This window comes from Zonotrichia albicollis, chromosome 7, assembly GCF_047830755.1.
Source record: "Zonotrichia albicollis isolate bZonAlb1 chromosome 7, bZonAlb1.hap1, whole genome shotgun sequence".
Taxonomy (NCBI): domain Eukaryota; kingdom Metazoa; phylum Chordata; class Aves; order Passeriformes; family Passerellidae; genus Zonotrichia; species Zonotrichia albicollis.
The window spans coordinates 32,629,849-32,648,942 of record NC_133825.1 but is presented as its reverse complement, the minus strand read 5'-3'; the positions used below and the strand labels follow the sequence as shown (position 1 = coordinate 32,648,942).

The following is a 19,094-nucleotide window of genomic DNA, read 5'->3' as shown; positions in this document are numbered from 1 at the left end:
CAATTCTTAGTCAAACAAATATCTTTGTAATTATTTAGAAATATGTGTAACTTTAATCTAGATCTCAGATTTTCTCATCTCTAAAAAATGCCAGCTGTAAGATAACTAAATTAGGGAAATGGTCCCCCAAAATTCAGTTGGAGTCTACAGTAGTTACACATTGGTGTTCATTTGCTCATTTTTAAGTTCCTGCCAATTTTTTTTATAAATTGTGTTAAACACTTGACTTCCAATTTTTACAGGAAGAAAATTTTAAGAACTAAATAGATTTTCCATCCTTTTCATTATTTGTCTTATCAACTACATTCAGTGTGATTGCTAACCTGAGCTCTTTTGAGACATTTTCATGTTCTGATTTTTATGCACTAGCTTGTTGTTAAACTTCTCAGTGTTGTGGAAAGAACTTTAATTAATTAAATCCCATACAGAATTTCATGTAAAGTGATATATGTATGAAGAATATTAAATACTCTTAATGTGTAAAAAAATGGAGTAGTCAATGAATGAGTAAACAACACTAATGTACATCTTCTAATGTCTTTTCAACCTCTTTAATATCTCAATGATCCAGATAAACTGCTTTGTTTTCCTAAAAACAATCAGTTGTGCTGTCATGTACAAACAATGTTAATTGCTAAGCCCAATATTTAAAAACTTTAGCCATCCATTCAAAGACAGAAAGCTATACCATAAGGGCACAAATAGCAAATAAATTCTTCCCAGAGTAATATGGGGCATACAGATGTATCATAAATATCTAAAAATTGGAATCCAGTTGAAAAAACAAACTATGAAGATACAATTGCTGGTGAGTCCATTTTAAATCAATAATACTGTTAATTCACTAAAGTGATCGATTTCAGTGGAAAACTATTGTGCAACCTTGAGAATTTTATTACTTGACAAAATATTATTTGCTATTTCATAATTGAAACTACCAGGCTTAACAAAGGCCAGTGTGTTAAAAGCAATTTTCCTGTCTTCACAAACTGCTGTGTCATAGTTACGCTCATCTCAATGAGTTCAGACCTCACAGAACTACAGTCAGTAACTGTGTCGAAAATTACACTGCATTGAAAGGTCTGAAAATCACAAAAGCACAAATGCAAATTAGTTATGCAAAGTCCATGGTTTGTGGTTTAAATGAGAAAGTTAGAAGGTTTTTAGGGAGGAGCAAGCAATTTCAGAAGTGCTCTTCCAGAACATAACAGGAAACATGATGAAACTGCCACCCTTCTCTCATCTGGTTCCAGAGCTGACATGGACATCCCACAATTTATAGCACCATTTTCTTATCATCCCACCTAGAATAATTTCCCAAATTTTAATCCTAATCATGTTCCTTTTAAAGGCAGAAAGAAAGGAGTTATCGTATCAGACTACCCAGCAGCATCCTCTTTCTCCTTCCAGCATTCATAGAACTCTAACCAAGAAATGACAGCCAGCTTTTATTTCTTTTGTGCTGCCTTAGTCCAGTGATTTCCAAACTGTGCCCTGTGGGATCTCATCCAGCTGATATTTCCACCTCAGATGCATCTACAGAGGGCTTTGACCTCAGACCTTGGTAAACCATGTACTGAGGGGGCCCCTGGCCAGGTCACGGTGGGAACTGTGGGTTCCTGGGAGCTGGTATGCTAACAGAACTGCCCTGCATTTGGCAAGCTTCCGCTTCTTGTTCTCAGTTGGTTCAGGGCTCTGTTCAAATAAGGTCATGTTGCAAGTTCACGACCATTATTGCACCTTTGCCCCCACTGTAACCTGTGGTCTCCATTTTGTTGTTTTCATTATTGAAGTTTTCATTTTAAGGGTCTAGACCATCATTCCCATTCCTTATTTTGCCAGCTCCCTCCAGCCAAGCTGAGCAAGGGCATCAAAGCAAACTCTAAACTGCAATAGTGCCCCGTAGATCCAAGGAAGTGTACAGACTGCCTTGATTAGTGAAAAAATACCTCATAAAAAACAAGCAAATATATATTTCTGAAAAGCACATCTGAATATCATTTCGATGGAAAAACACATCTTCATCAGAAAAAATTCAGGGATCAATGATCAGTGAGTGAACAAATACTGTAATCTGGCATTTCCTATCAGTAAACTCATTATCCACTGCAGAAACACAGCCTGCTTGACAGCCCTGTGTTGTGTCCTTTATCACTGATCCAGAAACACAGTCATGAGAAACAGTTGTTTGATCAAAATTAACAGCTAGTTGCTAGCAAAGACAGGAAGAGAACCAGTCAGCTCACTGCAAATTGTCTCCTCTTGTTCTAAAAACAGAATTATTTTTCCCCCTTCTCAAGAATTTCTACTTGAATAAAAGACAGAGATCCCTACTGTAAAGTCACAGTATTTCACAGGGACAGAATGCAGTCCTTCATTCCTTCACAAACCCCCTGTTCTAGTGGAGTGCTTTCCTTCCAGCAGGATTTCATCTGCACCAATTCAAATTTTCAGACTTCTAGACATAAGGGGAAATAAGCTTCCAGCATGACTCAATTATAGGAAGTTTGTTTTTCTTTGTCTCGTTAGGCTTCCTTCTGCCTGTTCAATATTTGGTTCACTCAGCTTTAATATGAGTATTTTCATTTAAAGAAATAAAATCTCCAAAAATTTTGGATAAGCCCCCTGGTTTATGTAACCCAGTTTAGATGAGACACTCAGTTAAATTTGAGACACATAAAAGACTTTTTCACTGCGCCTGCACAAAGAGCTGGTTTTATACACAGGGAATCAAGTTCTGGTTCTGTTGGCATCTGTGTGGTTTTGCACTGATACCAGCACAGATGCAGCAGACAACAAGATGTCATATTGTTTGGCTGTGTGTTTTGCTAAGTGTCTAAATAAGTCTTCATTCACAAACCCCTTTACCTCAAAATAAGAATAAATTTGTTAATGCAATCTTTATACTGATAGCCACCTACAAAAAAACAAGGACAGCATTGCACACACTGCCTGCAGTGTGATTTCCATGTTACAAGAGGGAAATCCTCACTCTTTACAGACCAAGATGACAGTGCACTGCCCTTGAGCTGGAGGAGGTGAGGAAAGTACCAGAAATCAAGCTTATTAAAAACTTCTCCTCATTTTTGCATTTTGAACCAGCTCTGCCACTTTTAACTGCTTCTCCTCATAATTCTCTCTCTGTGCACAGAAGGCATTCCTACATTGCTTGGCATCACAGTATATAAACTGCTGTGGCTGAGATATGCCCACAAGGAAACTGGGTAAGAGTTCTTACCTTTTCTTTTTTCCCAAAGAAAACAACTCCATGACATAAAGGGAAGCTATTTCTCCCTGTAACCTTGCTGCCTGCTTAAGTCTCATACCATAAGCAAAATGAAGAAGTTTGATTATTGGTGAGTAATCAAACCTACGGGATGTAGGTCTAACACACTCTCTGAAGAGTTTTGAGACTCAGCATCTGTTTTTCAGTGGTTGATTTTCTACACTTTGTTCAACACACAATCAGTGAAACCATGTAACCAGCAATATTTGGTACTGTTTAATTCTGATCTAAATTACACACCAGGTGTAGTGCACTGGAAAAACAGGCATTTGGAGCAGGGTAATGTTGAAGTGATGTGCCAAAATAATACTGGGGACCATTATACAGCTAGTCCTGTCTTTTTCCAGAAGAAATCTGAAGCTAGGTTTCTAATCATAAAACTGTTAAGAAAACATGGCATCTTTCAGTAAGTACAGAAAAGAACACTTTGCAGTAATGGTACCAAAAAACATTTAGTCTTATTTATACTGGGACAGGCTGATCTTAAAGTAATTAATATAAATCAGGAGTAGCAACATGGAATTATTCTGGATTTTCACTGGAATAAATGAGATCACAATCTGGCCTAAACTACTAATGGGAAATATAACCCTGACCACATATGAATGCAGTTACACCACAGAGTCCTTCATTACACTTTATGGACACTGACTTCACAGTAAACTGGCTGGCACCCAGGTGGAGTGAAATTTGGCCCATTAAACTTTGCCATAAATATATTCCTTACACAGCAAATGTTATTGGACACAAAGTAGAGATGGAAAGATTATAAGAAAACCACACCATCCCCTACTCAATGCAAGGTTGTTCCCTGTGCTTCATGTTTCAAAGTCTTTGTTCATTTTGTGTTTTAATGATTCAAGTGAAAGAGCTTCCACCACTGACCTTGAAAAGCTGTGTTACAATCCAACCAGAACTCTCTTCTGAACTCAAAGGCATAATGTAATAGTTTTATCACTTTGTGTTTCAAAAATAAAGCCTGCAATAAGAAAAATGTTTCTATTAACAGGAAAGAGCCATGTATTAATGTTCAACAGCAATATACTGGAAAGAATACAATCTCCTGACTTCCAGATATCTCCCAAAGGTGACATTGAGTGGGTTTTGTTGGTTCCAGCTGACAGCCTAAGACTGTCAGTCTCTCTTTTTCATTCAGATGTATTTACTTGCTGATACTTGCATTATCAGGCAATGCATCATCATGGTAACTCAAAATTCTGTTCAGTATTCAAAAACCACTGGAGTATATCATCAGTATGGTGGAACATATAGAGCATATTGAAATGTCCATTACCCTCAGCTGGGAAATGAATGGTTTCTGATCATTCTCTAACTGAAAGAGAATAGTAGCCCTTGATGAGGCAGGTGAGGTTCAAAGGCAAGCCACCAAAACATCAGACAACCTGAAAAAATACTATACAAGAGCAGGAGAAATGATTGCTTGAAGAACAAAGTGTCATAAACTATCAAAATCAAGCACCTAAATGGATTTAAAAAGTAATGAAAGGCTAATTAGATAGCCTGCAGTAACAATAGACAGTGCTTCCTCCCACTCTGAGCAGTTTAAATTTACTGCTAAGACTCAGCAAAGCTCAAAAAAAAGTAGACAAAAGAAAAATGTCTCATGGAGAGGCAAGAGAAAGAATATGCCACTTTCTTTTTTAAAAAGGTGGAATTGGCCCATGTAGAAACCAGAGGACAGACAAGGTGGTGCAAGGCAGTGCAATTCATGTACACCTGTATCATTTTGTGTTTCTCTTCTCAGAACTGAGCCTATCATTCACAATTAAAGTGTGCAGATTCTATCAGTAACTAATTGTAGCTCAGATACCCTAACTGCTTCCTTTGGTATATCCAAAACCTGAAAACCACAGGCTGAACTCTACTCCCATCAGATCTGTATGCCTACTAAAGTCACACAGGTCTTAGAATGTTTGACAACAGCTCACATTTTGATACAGACACACATTGATTTCACTGTGTAAAAGACATTTCAAAAGCAGCAGAGCCTGGAACAGAACTTGGATATTCTGCTTTACTAGTTCCATCCTCTTTGGCAGTCTGCCAGTCAGTTGTTGACAATCATAGATTTCAAACATTCAGCTCCCTTTCAAAAACAAGGAGATGGTAAGATGTCGGTTTTTAACTTAAAAATTTGGTGAAAGCTGATTCAGCTAACATAAAGGAGTAAGAGTCCACCAAAGCTGCTAGAAATAGTAACTTATTTCTTTTGACATATAAGCTCTGATTTTTCTGATGCTTAAAGGTTCCTCATTCAATGATGTGGTTGTTATTTCTGTATTTATGTTGTACTGCACAGACACCAGCAAATCAAATATAAGCAAAGACAACTCTGTTTGCAAATTTTGCAAATTTTGTCCCTACTCTGCAAATTAACACTGCATGTGGATTCATTTCACTATTTTATTTCCTCAAAAATAGGTTGACAAGGACTAGGTTGAGTTTTCAGAACTTAAAACCCACGCAGACTCTTGTAAACATTTAATATTTTTTCGCAAAGCATCTATTATAAATTATTGTAAACAGTGATTTCCTGAAAGAAATTAATGTAAACTCAAATAGATTTAAGTGAACTATAATTCCCTTCTTCATCCAACCTGCGGGGTCCCTTGGTGACATCTGCCTGCACAGCTCTAATTATGAGAAGTCATGTGCCGGGATAAATGATGGCGTTCTCGGAAGTACTCGTGGCAAATGGGACACGTCAGCTTCTCCTCCCGCCTCCTCTTGCACTGGGATTCACTTGAGGAGTATTCTTTCTTGTGATGTGACCGCATGTGGAAGACTAAATCAGATGTCATGCGAAAGGACAGGTTGCATTTGGCACACCAGTTCTGGGCAGCCACTCCAAAGGAGGTGAAGGTGGGGGGAAGAAGAGTCAAGGAAGAGGAAGAAGAGGAGGAGGAGGAGGAGGAGGAAGTGGTGGTGGTGTTTTGTAATTGTCCTGCTTGCTTGAGCCACGGTTCTGAGGTATATGGGAAAGCACTGCTTCGAGTGATGCTTGTCTGCAGCATCTGAGCATTACACAAATCACTGACAAAGAACTTGGAATTGAGAAGACTGCTGCAGCACATGATGTCTGCGGTGGCAATGAAGCCAGACAGCTCCCCCAGGCTCTTTGTTGACTCACTCATGGGATGAGAAGAATTTACTGCAGCTCTTTCTGTTATGCACTTACTGGGCTTGCTGAAAGCACTCTTCTGTTCTCCTCGAGCTCTGGTGGGCCAAACAAAGGAGAAAGCACTACCAGAGGAGTTCAGCAACACTTCCTTTGACACCTGCTCCTTACCAAGTGGGGCCGTGCCATCCTCCTGCTCTGGCTCCTGCAGTCTCTCATTCCTCAGCTTCTCTTTCATCCTCCTGACCTCAGTGAAAGCACTCTGCTTCTGCTCTAAAGCATCCTTCCTAGCTGACTGCCTCCCTGAACTAAGCTTCGTGAAAGAACCAGCCAATGCATGCTCTCCCCCAACCTCTTCCTTGCCCCCACAGTTATGTTCCTCAGTCAAGTTATTGGTTTTCTCCAACAGCACTGTTTTCCTGCTCCTGTTGCTCTCACCCTCTTCAGATTTCGCTCTCCTTTCTCCAATAACACCATGTGCATCGTCTTTACAAGCTGCCATTTTAACTTCCAGGTCCCTTGCCAGACTGTGGAAATTCGTGGTCTGCACAGCTAGGCTGCCCTTTTCAGTTTTAGGGTTCTGGAAGTTTCTCCATAGCAGAGCACTCTTCTCTGGGACACAGAGGAAGCGGACATGGGACAGATAGGAATGCTCACATTTAAAGACTCGGTCGCACTCTTGGCATCTCAACTCTGCAGAAACAGAAAACAAGTGATGAGTTTTGCAAAGGTGGAATCATGGGTGGATGCAGATTCTGATCCTGTTATTAACACAAAAAGCCAGGAACACCTCATGTCTTACAAGGTTACCCATGGTAAAACTAATGCCAGGGCAGGATCAGGTCCCTTCCTGCTATGCAAAATGGTTCATTCTTATTTGCTTCCATGCTTCTGTGCTACTGGCAGAAATATTCCATTTAGACTCTCAAACCTAAATTTTATTACATAAAATGTAATTATATTACATAGAAGTACATAAAATGGCCAGTACACCATGATCTAGATAAAACCATTTAGATTTTATAATTATTTGAAGTCTAAACCCAGATTTGGGTCTACATTTCTTAACTAAGTCACTGGCTTTCATTCAGGATGAACGTTAAACACTATGTATCCAAGCAATAATGAGTTTTAGACCAGGATTCGAAGATTTTTACATTACTCTATTTTTAGGATACTCTGGTAATTTAATAGTGTTCGAAAGTCATCTGACCTTAATGGCTGAAGCCTTTACTCATGCTCATTTGGCAAGCTGTTATATGCCTTAAGGCACAAATGTCTGTGGCACAAAAATGATGTTCAGATTGAAACAATGCCAGTGATGGGCAGGAGGAATAAGGAACACTCTTTCCTTGTGGTCTTCAGACCCACTGCGCCTCTGGTTCATTGGGATGATTGACTGCCCAGATGGTACAAAATTCAGCAATCACACAAATATGGTACATCTTAACCCTTATAAACTATATCCATGTTAGGTTATTTCACAACACAGCAGTTTTACAATCTAAGTGATGCCAGACAGCACCTGAGTCCTGGGATACATAGGAAACTTCATAAATTGGTTGGGTAGAATTAAAAATTCCTAATTTGGGACTCAGCACAGCTTACATCACTTCACAAACTACAGAAGCTGAACTTTTCATAAGAAAATAAAGCTGCTGAAATGGGTGGAACATTAAACCTATGAGTTTAAGTCTTGAGTCTAGATATAGTCTTGTACAAGTAACACACTCTTCCCTGGTAAATCCAAAGGGCTGGCAGCGTGTGTCCACACAGAAACTAACAGAATACACTGAAACCAGCTGGAAGGATTTAGTCAGTTCCTGCTATGAATGTGTCTGAATTAATTCAAAACTAATTTACAGACAAGCACATTACCATATGAATTTGCTAACACATATCTTTATCAACCTATACCTTTACTAACCAATCTATATAAACTTTGTTTAAATCAACTAAAGGGAATGTAGAAAGGGTTTTGTTCCAGTCTAACTAGGTAAAATTTGGAAAAAATGACAGCTGGAATCAGACTTGGTATGGACCTGATTAACTTGCTTGGTGTCTCTGTAATCTGGGTTTTTAGTTTTGTAACAAATTCTAGGTCAACTTCTTATGGAGCAATGAATTTTCAGCAACATCTCAGAAATTGAAGCTTGCTCTTTTCCTCATTTCCACTGTGTCCAACATTAAATAGGCAGACTGTGCTGCATGCAATACTGTTAGGTTTGTTATGTATTTTTAAAGATCTGCTCATTTGCAAGATTAAAGCTGTACACTAGTCTACACCTGATTTGTCAGTGAGCTAAAAAAGGCCTATTTCCAACTGATACTTTAGACTTTTTAGGATTCTAAGTTTTTGAAGTGCATAGATTTCCATTGCATAGCTCAAGAATTTCAGCATGAATCCCTAGTGCACCATCCTCTGCTAGAAAGTACCAATGAGAATGGCATTAAGAACTGCAAATTGTTTCTTGCTCTGTGCCTCCAGCTCAAACCTCAAAGCAGAAGGTCTTTTCTCTTAGCAGACCAGCTAAGAATTTGCACATGTTTTGTGTTATTACAAGACAACCACATACTAAAGAAGATGCAGACTCCCTTCTGTCCTCAGTGACCCCTGCAATCAGCAATTCAGTACTTACCATTCTGGGGCCTCTGAGCTTTTATCTCATTGAAACCCAAGAGGCTGGAAAGCTCCTCATCATACCAGACAAGCAGCTCCTCATTTTTGCTGATTTTCCTTGTGGAGCGATAGTATAACTGACTGTTTTCCAAGTAAGCTTCCAAGTTCTGCTCCTTGCTATGGGCAGCTGCTTGTACGAGTCTCATCCAGGGCAGGCCTGTGGGACTGTGCACAGATGTGACATCCACCTGTGAGACAGGACACAAAGAAGGGAAGTCACAGGTCTCAAGGCCCAAAGCAAGAGTTCATCCAATCCAAGAACAAAGCTGGTCTCTGCCTTGCACTGAGCACATATGACAAAGCTGTGAGCCCAACACACCTGCCAGTGTCACCAAATTATCAAAGGCATCCCAGGGAGAAGGCTTCCCCAGTGTGGGGGCTGAGAGCTCTGGGAATGCAGCTGTGTGGGAAGGAGGAGGAGACACCAATGTCCATGCGTAACCCCCCATGGCAAAGCCTTGGTTTGTCAGTCCCTGTCCTGGGCACACCATCCCATGGGACTGTGCCAGGCGTGGATCACAGAGGTACAGGAGGTGGGATCTTCTCTAAGAAGGGGTCTCAATACTTGGGATATGAAAATGGGATATGAGTCAGGAGATGTGCCAGTGCTGTGACTTGGGGACTGAGAGTGTGCAGACCCCTGGATCAATGCAATGTGAAACTGAGAATGAACATACACTCAGGACAGTTGCATGTGGAGTTTTTCAGTGACATAAGAGGATATGGATCAGAGGGTGCAAGAAAAGTAATTGTTATTTGATTCAATACCCCAAGTAAACATCTGCATATATGTTTGGCTAGATTACATAAAATACAGATTTTAATATATGCAACTAAGAAGCACTTATATGATCTCTTTCCTTTTTTTCAGAAATAAAATTATATTTTACCTTTGCTAGATTAATTAAATTAATTTCAAGGTATCTAAACAGATAAACCTCATCACATCAATATTTTTGTTAAATAATTTCTGAGAGCTGCAAGGGGTTGATCTGCTTTCAATTTGTGGGCATGCAGATATACCAAACAAATTAAGTTTAAAAACATTTCTCAGGTCAGGCACTAAAAAGTTTAAAAAATAATATTAAGTCTATTGCCCAAATTAAATTTCTGTTCTGTGTGTATATTACAGCATAGTCCTAAATCACATATAATTGTTACTCCACAGGAATCCTGAGTCATTTAGTCACAGGTTGACAAGTAAATAATGCAAGTACAAAACATTTGGTATTGTCTTCCTCACGCAGTGTGTGACTCCAGTCTTACTTACTTTAGTACACTAAATAAGGAATCATTTATTTCTTTATAGGTTTTTCCTTGGTGTTTACCACAGCAGGTCTGTGCCCTCTGCAACATTTGAAAGGGAATATTTTCATAGCTTGAAGGTTAAAACACAGGGTGATCAAAGGCAACATTTATATGCATAAGAACTAATTTTTGACGCACTAAGTCATTGTTCAGAAAGGAAGAAGTCTGCAAATGAAAAATGTCTAATGACAAGCATGATCTAGATTTCACCCCAAGCAATGTATAGCTCTTTGTTTTCCACTAATTGCAGGGCAGCCATTCTTTGGTGTTTGGTACCAGAAACAATATTTTGGCTAACTATTTCTCTGGTTTTAACTGACTATTACCTACAGTGAAAAGTTTGATCACATTAGTAGCTTGGATACAAGAATGAAACATTAAAAAACCATTAGGATGAGAGTTACTTAGCGTAAGAGAGAAAATAAATTAGCATGCCCTGAAACTGGTTCTCTCTAAATGCCATGGCAATTAACAATGATTGAGAAATACAAGTGCCTGACAGCAACCCAGGAACACCCACCCACACACAGAGGCTGTAACTAACAGCTATGACAGAGGCTGTCATATTTTAGTTGCTGTGTTTCAGAAATTCCAAGCAGCCACCCGGTGCTCTTAGCAAAGTCAAAGGGAGCACAGCTCCTCCAGAACTCCAGGGAAAGAGCTCAGTCAGGTTCAAGCAGGTGAGGAGGAGTACCAGATGTACGATAACATCTGGGTTCTGCCAACTAGAATAATGAACTAGCTTTAATTTTTCCATGTGTCTAGAGACACTATAAACCCGGCAAATCCACCCTCTCCTGGAGGTGTCAATCACCCAGAGGGACCCTTTGTACACAGATATGAGGGAAGGCCTTCACAGTCCAGCACCTCAGTCAGAGCTGGGCTGTGGAGGAATGTGGCTCCCTTGGGAGACGCTGGAAGAGAAGAGAGGCAGTAAATCTCTTCCTTGAAACCCCCAAGAAGCTGTAAGGGGCAGAGGAATCAGTGAAAAGAGCCACCTGTGCCAATGGCTGCCAAGGCATCCTCTTTGCCCAAGAGTACAAACTGGGCCAAGGAGATCAAATTAAGGTCTCGAAGAAAATGAGGGAAAAAAGATTATGAAGTTCTCCTTTGGTCGAAACAAAAAAGCCCAACATGATTAAACCCTTGTTAGAAATAACATTCCCCAAAGTCTTGCTGGAGTGCTAATGAACAATAATGAACAGAAACCTCAGTTGCAATGAACCCACCTTGCCAATTCATTTTCATGTGTGTTCTGTTTGTACTACACCCAGCAGAGCAAAACTCATTTTTTGTTTTGCACTTCAGTGCCATGATGACAACATAGCATCATTATTGAATTTTTAATTAATTACTTCAAACAGTTAGGAGCCTAATGGTAGTTCCTGATTTCTGGGAGGTTTACTTTTAATTATGAGTAGTTAACAGGATATGGCACTACCAATTGCATCTGAAACAGCTACTTGCACAGAATTTCATGAATTTACTGCCAAAAGACAGAGATCTGAGCCAACTCAGGCATCCAATTTCATTGCTGCATAGCAATTACTTAGCTCAAGTGTAGAAAAACACTAAATCCATCCCTCTAGAGGGCTCTTCCAATGTAGAAAACCTTTGAGGCTCTCTCTACAGTAATTCAAAACTCCCAGGAGAAATACAGAAATATTCCAAAAATAAAGCCTTTTTTCAGGGCAGGTCTCTCTCCAAAGAGTTTGTTGGTCTCCTGGAGTACTAATAACACTGTCCAAGAAAGCAAACTTGTGCCAGAGACTCAAAACAGTCAGATAAACCCTGACTTCTCCCTCTTAATTTGCTTAAAGCAGAAGTGTAGAACAGGTTATCTGCCAACAACTGTATCTTCCATATTACACATATGCCTTGGGATTTCTCTCCTCCAGAGTACAGGAATCTTAGGCAAACCTGGATCTCTCCCAGACCCATCCATGCCATAAAATATGGGAAATTGGCTTTCCTCACACCGTAAAGCACCTCCCTGTCTTCATCTAGACCAACAGTGACTGAAAGGCACTCCAAGACCCAGAAAGCCAGGGTGAGTGGTCATCATGAAAAACAGTGGCTATGAAACAAAAAACAAAAGTGAGGAACCAGTGCTTGAGAGTTAACAATCCATTACAATCCTGGGGTTTCTGCCTTCCCTACAGGGATTGAAAAGTGTAGCTGTAACACAGACATACAGATCTAAGGTGACTTTAGGAAGTCCATGTACTAGCAGCATAAAGTTGTGGCTGCCCAAAGTGTGTGTGGGCTAGTTGTCTGACTGCCATTGTGGTTTCACTTTCAAGGATAACTGAACACACTGGGGTAGCAGTTGCCTAGATCAGTAAATAAATGCTGTGAATGTACCACCTGCATGAATCAGTGCCACAGTCTTCCTCCTCTGTTCTCACAAGGCTGTCATACCTCCTGATAAACCTCCTTTGTCCTGACAAAAGCTGAACTAGAGGTTTCTAAACTATTTGTCCCCCTTCCCTCCTATTCCAAGTCAGACCTGAAGCAGGCCATCAATCATCAGCATAGAAGTGAGACTTTGTATTCTTCTTGCAAAGGACAGAGTTTTCCTTAGGTCCTTCCAGTCTACAGCTCATAAATCAGAAATGCACTGGTCCTTTCTTTGAGGGAGCTGTTACTTGTTCTGAAAAAAACAAAAACCTACCCCTTGCAAAGTTACCTTCTCAGGGATGGTGTACCTCCTTTTGATAGGTCTAACATTACCCACTCCTATTTTTCTCATACCTTAAATACATAGTGTATGTTCCGTCTGTCAGAACACTTGAGAGCAATGAAAGCTACAGTGTCCAGCAGGGTGTTCTGGAGCATGCATGGTCCAAAAACAACTTCTTCAGGGATGTCTTGTGTGGTATGAACAGTAGCCAGTATGTCTGGAAAATGGTGATGCAGAAGCTTGTTGTCACTTGTCCAAAGGAATTTAGGCAAAGAGGTAAGTTCCATTATAAACCTGTAAAAAACACAAGAAATCACATTTGGCACAGAGATGAAGTAGAAGGTGGCATCACTACTTCAAATACAAAGATTTCCAGGATCTGTAGGTGAATTGTAAGAGTATGCCAGGACATTGTTGGTTACAGAGTTTACAGTTTTATTAACATCGAGTTCAGAATGAGAAAGATTACTTTGCACTAAACCCAAGTCTTATATTCGTAAACAAGTGAATTACTCTTCCTGCAATAGGCAGACAGTCCAAGTGTTCAACCACTGCTCTCTACAGACAGGAGTAAGATTTGGGAAAAATAAGCAAAATTTTCAGTGAGTAGAACTCAGCATATTCTTAAGCATATTCTCAGATATCCTTCTTATTATTAATAGTTTGTAGAAGTGTGAAGAAAGGTAGAGAAAGAGAACAGGAACAAAATAAAGCAAGACTTTTTGAAATACATTTTGAAAAAGCTGTGCTTTTATTGCTTGAGTACAACATCAGTCTAGTTTCTGATTAAGCTGTTACAAAACCAGGAATAACCTGAGTCCTGAGTCTATCCAACCAGAATGCACAGAATTTGTGGAAATTCCTGAAAAGAATTATTTTCATCCTGCCTCAAAGTATATGTTGTCAGCTATTGTTGAGAAAATCAAATCAGATTATGACTTTTTGCATAGTGATACTCCTAGCACAATGTTAGTAGAGATTTCTGTCTTTAGAGGATAAATTTTTCCAGCCTGAATGTAGAATAATATATTTGTCATTGTAGATGCAACTTCTGCAACATGAGCCACAATGTGAGAACTCAGTATGCAGCAAGGAGAAGACAGGCTTGAGTTATTTGTCATTCTAAGCCTCTCTGGGTTTCTAATAAAGATATTGCCATCTCCAGCTCCCAGCTGGAGGTCATGGAAAACCCCTCATTTACACCATCAAGAGCTGGATCAGGTCCATTAGGCAGAGAAAATTAAAGAGAACAGCAACAAGCCCTGAAGAGGCCTTAGCCTAATAAATACTGAGATAGAAGGGCTGAAGATCTAGTCTAATCTTTCTCACTCTCTGACAGCAGAATTGATTTGTTACTCACTGACTCATGACTTAAATTGAAGTGGTATAAAGTGCTCAGGAGAGTTGCACTGATTTAACTAAATCAGTTTCTAAATCAGTGTAGTTAATTCAGTATAATTTATTCCTTGTGGGCAAGGTCTAAGACACTACCCTAAAAATATTAAAATACATGGTCAGACATTCAGTATGTATAAACATCAGAAGGAGGAAGGCCTAAACCAGACAACCAAGGCAAAGAGTGGGATAACACATGCCCTCAAGCATCCCTTAAACTCAATATGACAATAAAGTTTGTTTGTTTCTAAATTACTTGTTAACTTAATACGTGATCAGACAAAAAAATCCCCCAAACCTACATGTGCAAGTGCCAAAGTCTCAAAGAGCCACCCTGGCAGCTGTGGGAGCACAGAATTTGACTCTTGCATGGAAGGGTCACTTTTGTGAAAAGCTGTGAGAAGGATGTACTGTGATTACACAGCAGACGGGACAGTGACCGTCAGCCTTGCTCTAAACGTGCTGGGAAAATCCCTGTTTTCCAATCACGTGGCGAATGCACCATCTAGTGTCACATCTCAGCATCACACAGTGTCCCGTGAGCAAGCGAAGCAGGACATCCCCACCTCTGCCCCGTGAGCAAGCGAAGCAGGACATCCCCACCTCTGCCCCGTGAGCAAGCGAAGCAGGGCATCCCCATCTCTGCCCCGTAAGCAAGCGAAGCAGGACATCCCCATCTCTGCCCCGTGAGCAAGCGAAGCTGGACATCCCCATCTCTGCTGCTGTCCGTTCATTGCACGGTCTCAGGCTCTGAGCATCCTGTCAGGCAGGAATCGTTTCTCTCCAGAGTGGCTCATTCTCTCTGCCAGTCTCTGCTCAAACAGCAGCTTGGGTGCCTCCTCAGCTACTGGGTTTGATAGGGTCTGGTCAGAGTTATGTCAGGTAGGAGTCATTTAAATCTACAGTGCTGGCATTTTGCAGTGTTGGCTGAAGATGTGCTGCTGGTACTCAGAGTGGAGAGTGGGGATTCTCTGCAACATCATTAGAAGAAAAAGGGTGAATCTTTTTCTGCAGTCTTCAAATAGCATGAGAAAGCTCTTCCATCTGCATCCACAAGATTTCAGCTTCTGTCACTAAGCCAAGCTCATCAGCAGAGGGATAACAGTGAGCAAACATGACTGTACTGCTTTCAAACTGTGCTGCTACCTCTGCAAAGGGACGTGCTGCATCCCGTGGGTTTTCCGACCTGCCCTCGTTCAGGGGTCTCCATTCCAAAGTGCAGATTCATCCAGGGCAGTACTGGAACAAGTCCTGTCTCCTGCACATGTGAGGGGTGGTAGGGAGTTCTCTGGTAGCTGCTGCCCTTACCACAGAGAACTGAAATACTGCCAGAGGGCACCTACTGGATTGTCAGAGAGGGTCAGCAGGAGTGTGACTGCACTGTGGCACCTGGCAGTGCAGAAGGTGGCTGTGTAATAGTCAATGCATACCTCATATCTTGAAACCACCATCAGAGATCTCAGAGCTGCTGAAATACAGCAGCAGCACCCCCAACACTCATAGCAGACAGCAGAAATTAGCTAGGAAAAAAAAAGTGTAAATAGGCCAGAATACAAATCTGAAAAATCTGAAATACCCTTCAATTTGTATGTAAGTTTGAACCTCTACATGTTTTTTATCAGGTTATAATCTAAAGCCAAAATTTCAGCCACAGTCACGATGTTTAGAGTTTTTTTTTAATAAAACCTCCCTTAAGTTTTCAGGAACTTCAGACTTGAGCCTGAATGAGAATTCTACACCTAACCACAAACCCAGTACTTGAGCTCTTGTTTAATTATAAAATTTGGTTTCAATGCAAATCTCACTTTTGCCACCAGTCTTCATAGTCAAAGAAAATTAATTAATAACTTGGAAATGGACTCATAATGAGAAATGGAGAAGGTATGCTAGAATGCCTGCCATTTTAATTTGACAGGCTGAAGTATGTGAATCACTCACATTCTTCCCAGTGAGTGAAGAAGAGAGAAAATTCCCATAACAGAGAATGACTGTTCCCCATGACTTCACCCAACTGATTACTCTTGCCTTAATGCCATTGATCTCCACATTTTGACTGCCTTCTTTAATGAGCAATAAATCTGCTATGCCTCCATTTCTTATAGATTCACTAGCTGTTGTACATACGACTTCATTCACTCTTCTCCTACTACATAGCAGTTTACAGAACTCTACCACAGGCTTCATTGTGAAGGTCAGATCTTCAGCTCTACATCCTGTAGGCAATGATATGCTTGCCCCAAACTGCCAGAGCTGGGAGGGCCATTGCTTCCCAGGATCCCCCCATACTACATGATCTTGCTGTTCCCACTCAGGTTCTGCATGAGCAGTTCCTATCCCTCTGGAATTACCCACAGACATCTCTGAGAGGCTGAAATAAAATGAATATTTATAGTGCTTTAGTAGCACATTAGACTCAGATCATCTGTTATGGGTACTCTCCATATTCTATCTGTCACAGATGGGAATTCTTCATATGGATGAGTTTAGGGACTTGCTGTTTAATGGACTCTTCATCCCCCAGACAGTATCTGATACACATATACCATGTCCCTGAGTGATGGATTTTGCATCTTGATTTCTGAGAAGTGTGACAGATCTGTCAAAGAACAAGGACCCATGGGCAGGCAACTCCCTATGGATTATGCAATTCTGAATGTTCCATCAAAAAGCACATTAAATAGATGATGCTCACAGCAAATGCTCCCAGCCTGCTTGCCTCCAAAGCAGCACACAAATTGCTACTTAACTTTTGGTTTCCTGAGTGTTCTTCCAAGCTGGAACTCCTAAGATAGCCTTCTCCTAGTCTCTCCCCCTTTCCTAGCATTTGTATAGCATCCCATTAACTAATTAGGGCTACAACTTCTACCTTCCTGAAATGTGTTTACATAGCTCCTGTACTTCATAAGAAAAACATGTTACCAGAGAGGAAAATAAAGGAATTTTCAGATCCCTGGTTTTCTACTGCATGGCCTTCAGATGTCACTGCAAGCTCTCCTAAGAAATGTCTGGAAATTCCCAAATGTAGAAGCACTGAGTTGAGCAAGGACTCCCTTGAATTCTATTTTCAGAGGATTTGACCCGATTCTCCTTGCCACAATGACCACACTGAACTGTGGCATCATTTGGAGCTTCTTAGTGGCCCTAAAGGCACTGGTAGCCCTGCTCAGTATTATGATCAACTATGCAAGTGGGAAGGAAACAAATTAATCACATTTGCAAGAGGGGAACGGTTTCATCCAGAAATTATTTAGCTAGTTCTGCTCTTCACAATCAAAACCACAAGCAGGCAATAAAAAGCATTTCTTCAAAATTAATTTGATTTTCAAAATTGTCAATAACTACTTCACTTTCACCTTTACTTCCATTTTAACTGTAGATTAATTTGCATATATTTATATCACTTTCAGAGCAATTATCCTAGCTGGGAAAAAAATGGCACAGAAGATACTCTTAAAAAATAATTGAAAGTATTTCATCCTGGACACCATCACCCCACTGTCTTCCCAACCATTTCTGTATCTACTCCGGACTTTCTCCAGAGCAGGGGTTAATGTAAACACTACAGTTCTGCATTTCCCATGTCAACAAAACAGAAAGCAAAAAAGAAACAGAAATATTAAATACTGGGGCCATCATTTCCTTCACCTTTTAACTTACTCCTTTCTGCTCCAAAGTGTGATGGCATTTTCCCTGAAGCACATAACCTGTGACTGTGCCACTGCCAAAACTGCCTTTGATTTCAATAGGAGGTCTGTCAGCCTGAGGAATCCATGATCAGACGTGCAGTGTCATGCACAATAAACTAAACATAATAAAGGAATTGAGCTGATGCAGACAGAGTGGTTCTGTCTGCAGCATTTATTATTTTCTGTTGTTATAAGGAACTGAGGATTCTTTACACATGAAGGAAATTTCAAGGGAATACAAAATAGAAAAGTGAGAAAATCTATTCTTGGGTTTTATACAATTGCTTTTCTTCTATACCAGGTTTTCTTCTCCATTTATTTAAGCTGTGAACTGCAAAGCAGAAAAATAAAAACTAAAACTGAAGGAAACTGGCAGGGAATCAAATAAAAGAATGGAGAATTCTTGCTTTAAAAGATAATCCCAGAACCCATGAAATAAATCCTGAAATTAAACCCTGTTTCCTAAATTCAGTCACAAGCTGAGAAGTCCTTTAAAAGCATGAAAAGTCTAAACAAGTAATTTCTTTTAGCTCACTGCTACTGCAAGACAGTTTATGTGCTTCAGCATGGCTGCAAGTCAGGTCTTTCTGAGAACAAAATGATTTCTTTGCACCTTCACTGCTGAAAATCCCACACACATGAGGAAAATTGTACAAAAACACTTGGGAGATACAGCTATGTGTTGCCATTCCCTGCCTTTCTGGGATGAACAAAGCCATCTGGAGATTTGGTTTGTTACCCCTCAAACAGATATTATACCCCTAGAAGAGTATGCAAAGATCTTGGATTATCTTGGAAAGAATTTCTCTGGATTTAAAAAAAACCTACTCATATGACACTCATTTCTGAGTCTCAGGTTTAGCAACCTGTCCATCTTTGAGATGGACATAAGACAATACACCCCGAATTTCTGAGCT

General features: G+C 40.3%; 1 protein-coding gene across 6 annotated transcripts in view; it reads right to left on the bottom strand.

The window, feature by feature from the left end:
• Positions 1–19,094, bottom strand: part of ZNF488 (zinc finger protein 488) — a 33,292-nt gene that overhangs the window by 8,699 nt on the left and 5,499 nt on the right. For 5 of the 6 annotated variants that reach the window (XM_074544927.1, XM_074544926.1, XM_074544923.1 and 2 more), the window contains exons 2-4: positions 13,168–13,390; positions 9,065–9,293; positions 4,172–7,118 (exon numbers count right to left, since the gene is read on the bottom strand). In XM_074544927.1, the coding sequence (XP_074401028.1) occupies positions 5,941–7,118; positions 9,065–9,293; positions 13,168–13,383 (1,623 nt within the window). In that variant the 5' untranslated portion in view covers positions 13,384–13,390 and the 3' untranslated portion in view covers positions 4,172–5,940. Of the gene's footprint in view, positions 1–209; positions 7,119–9,064; positions 9,294–13,167; positions 13,391–19,094 lie in introns of those variants that run through there. The other variant, XM_074544924.1, reaches the window with a different exon arrangement.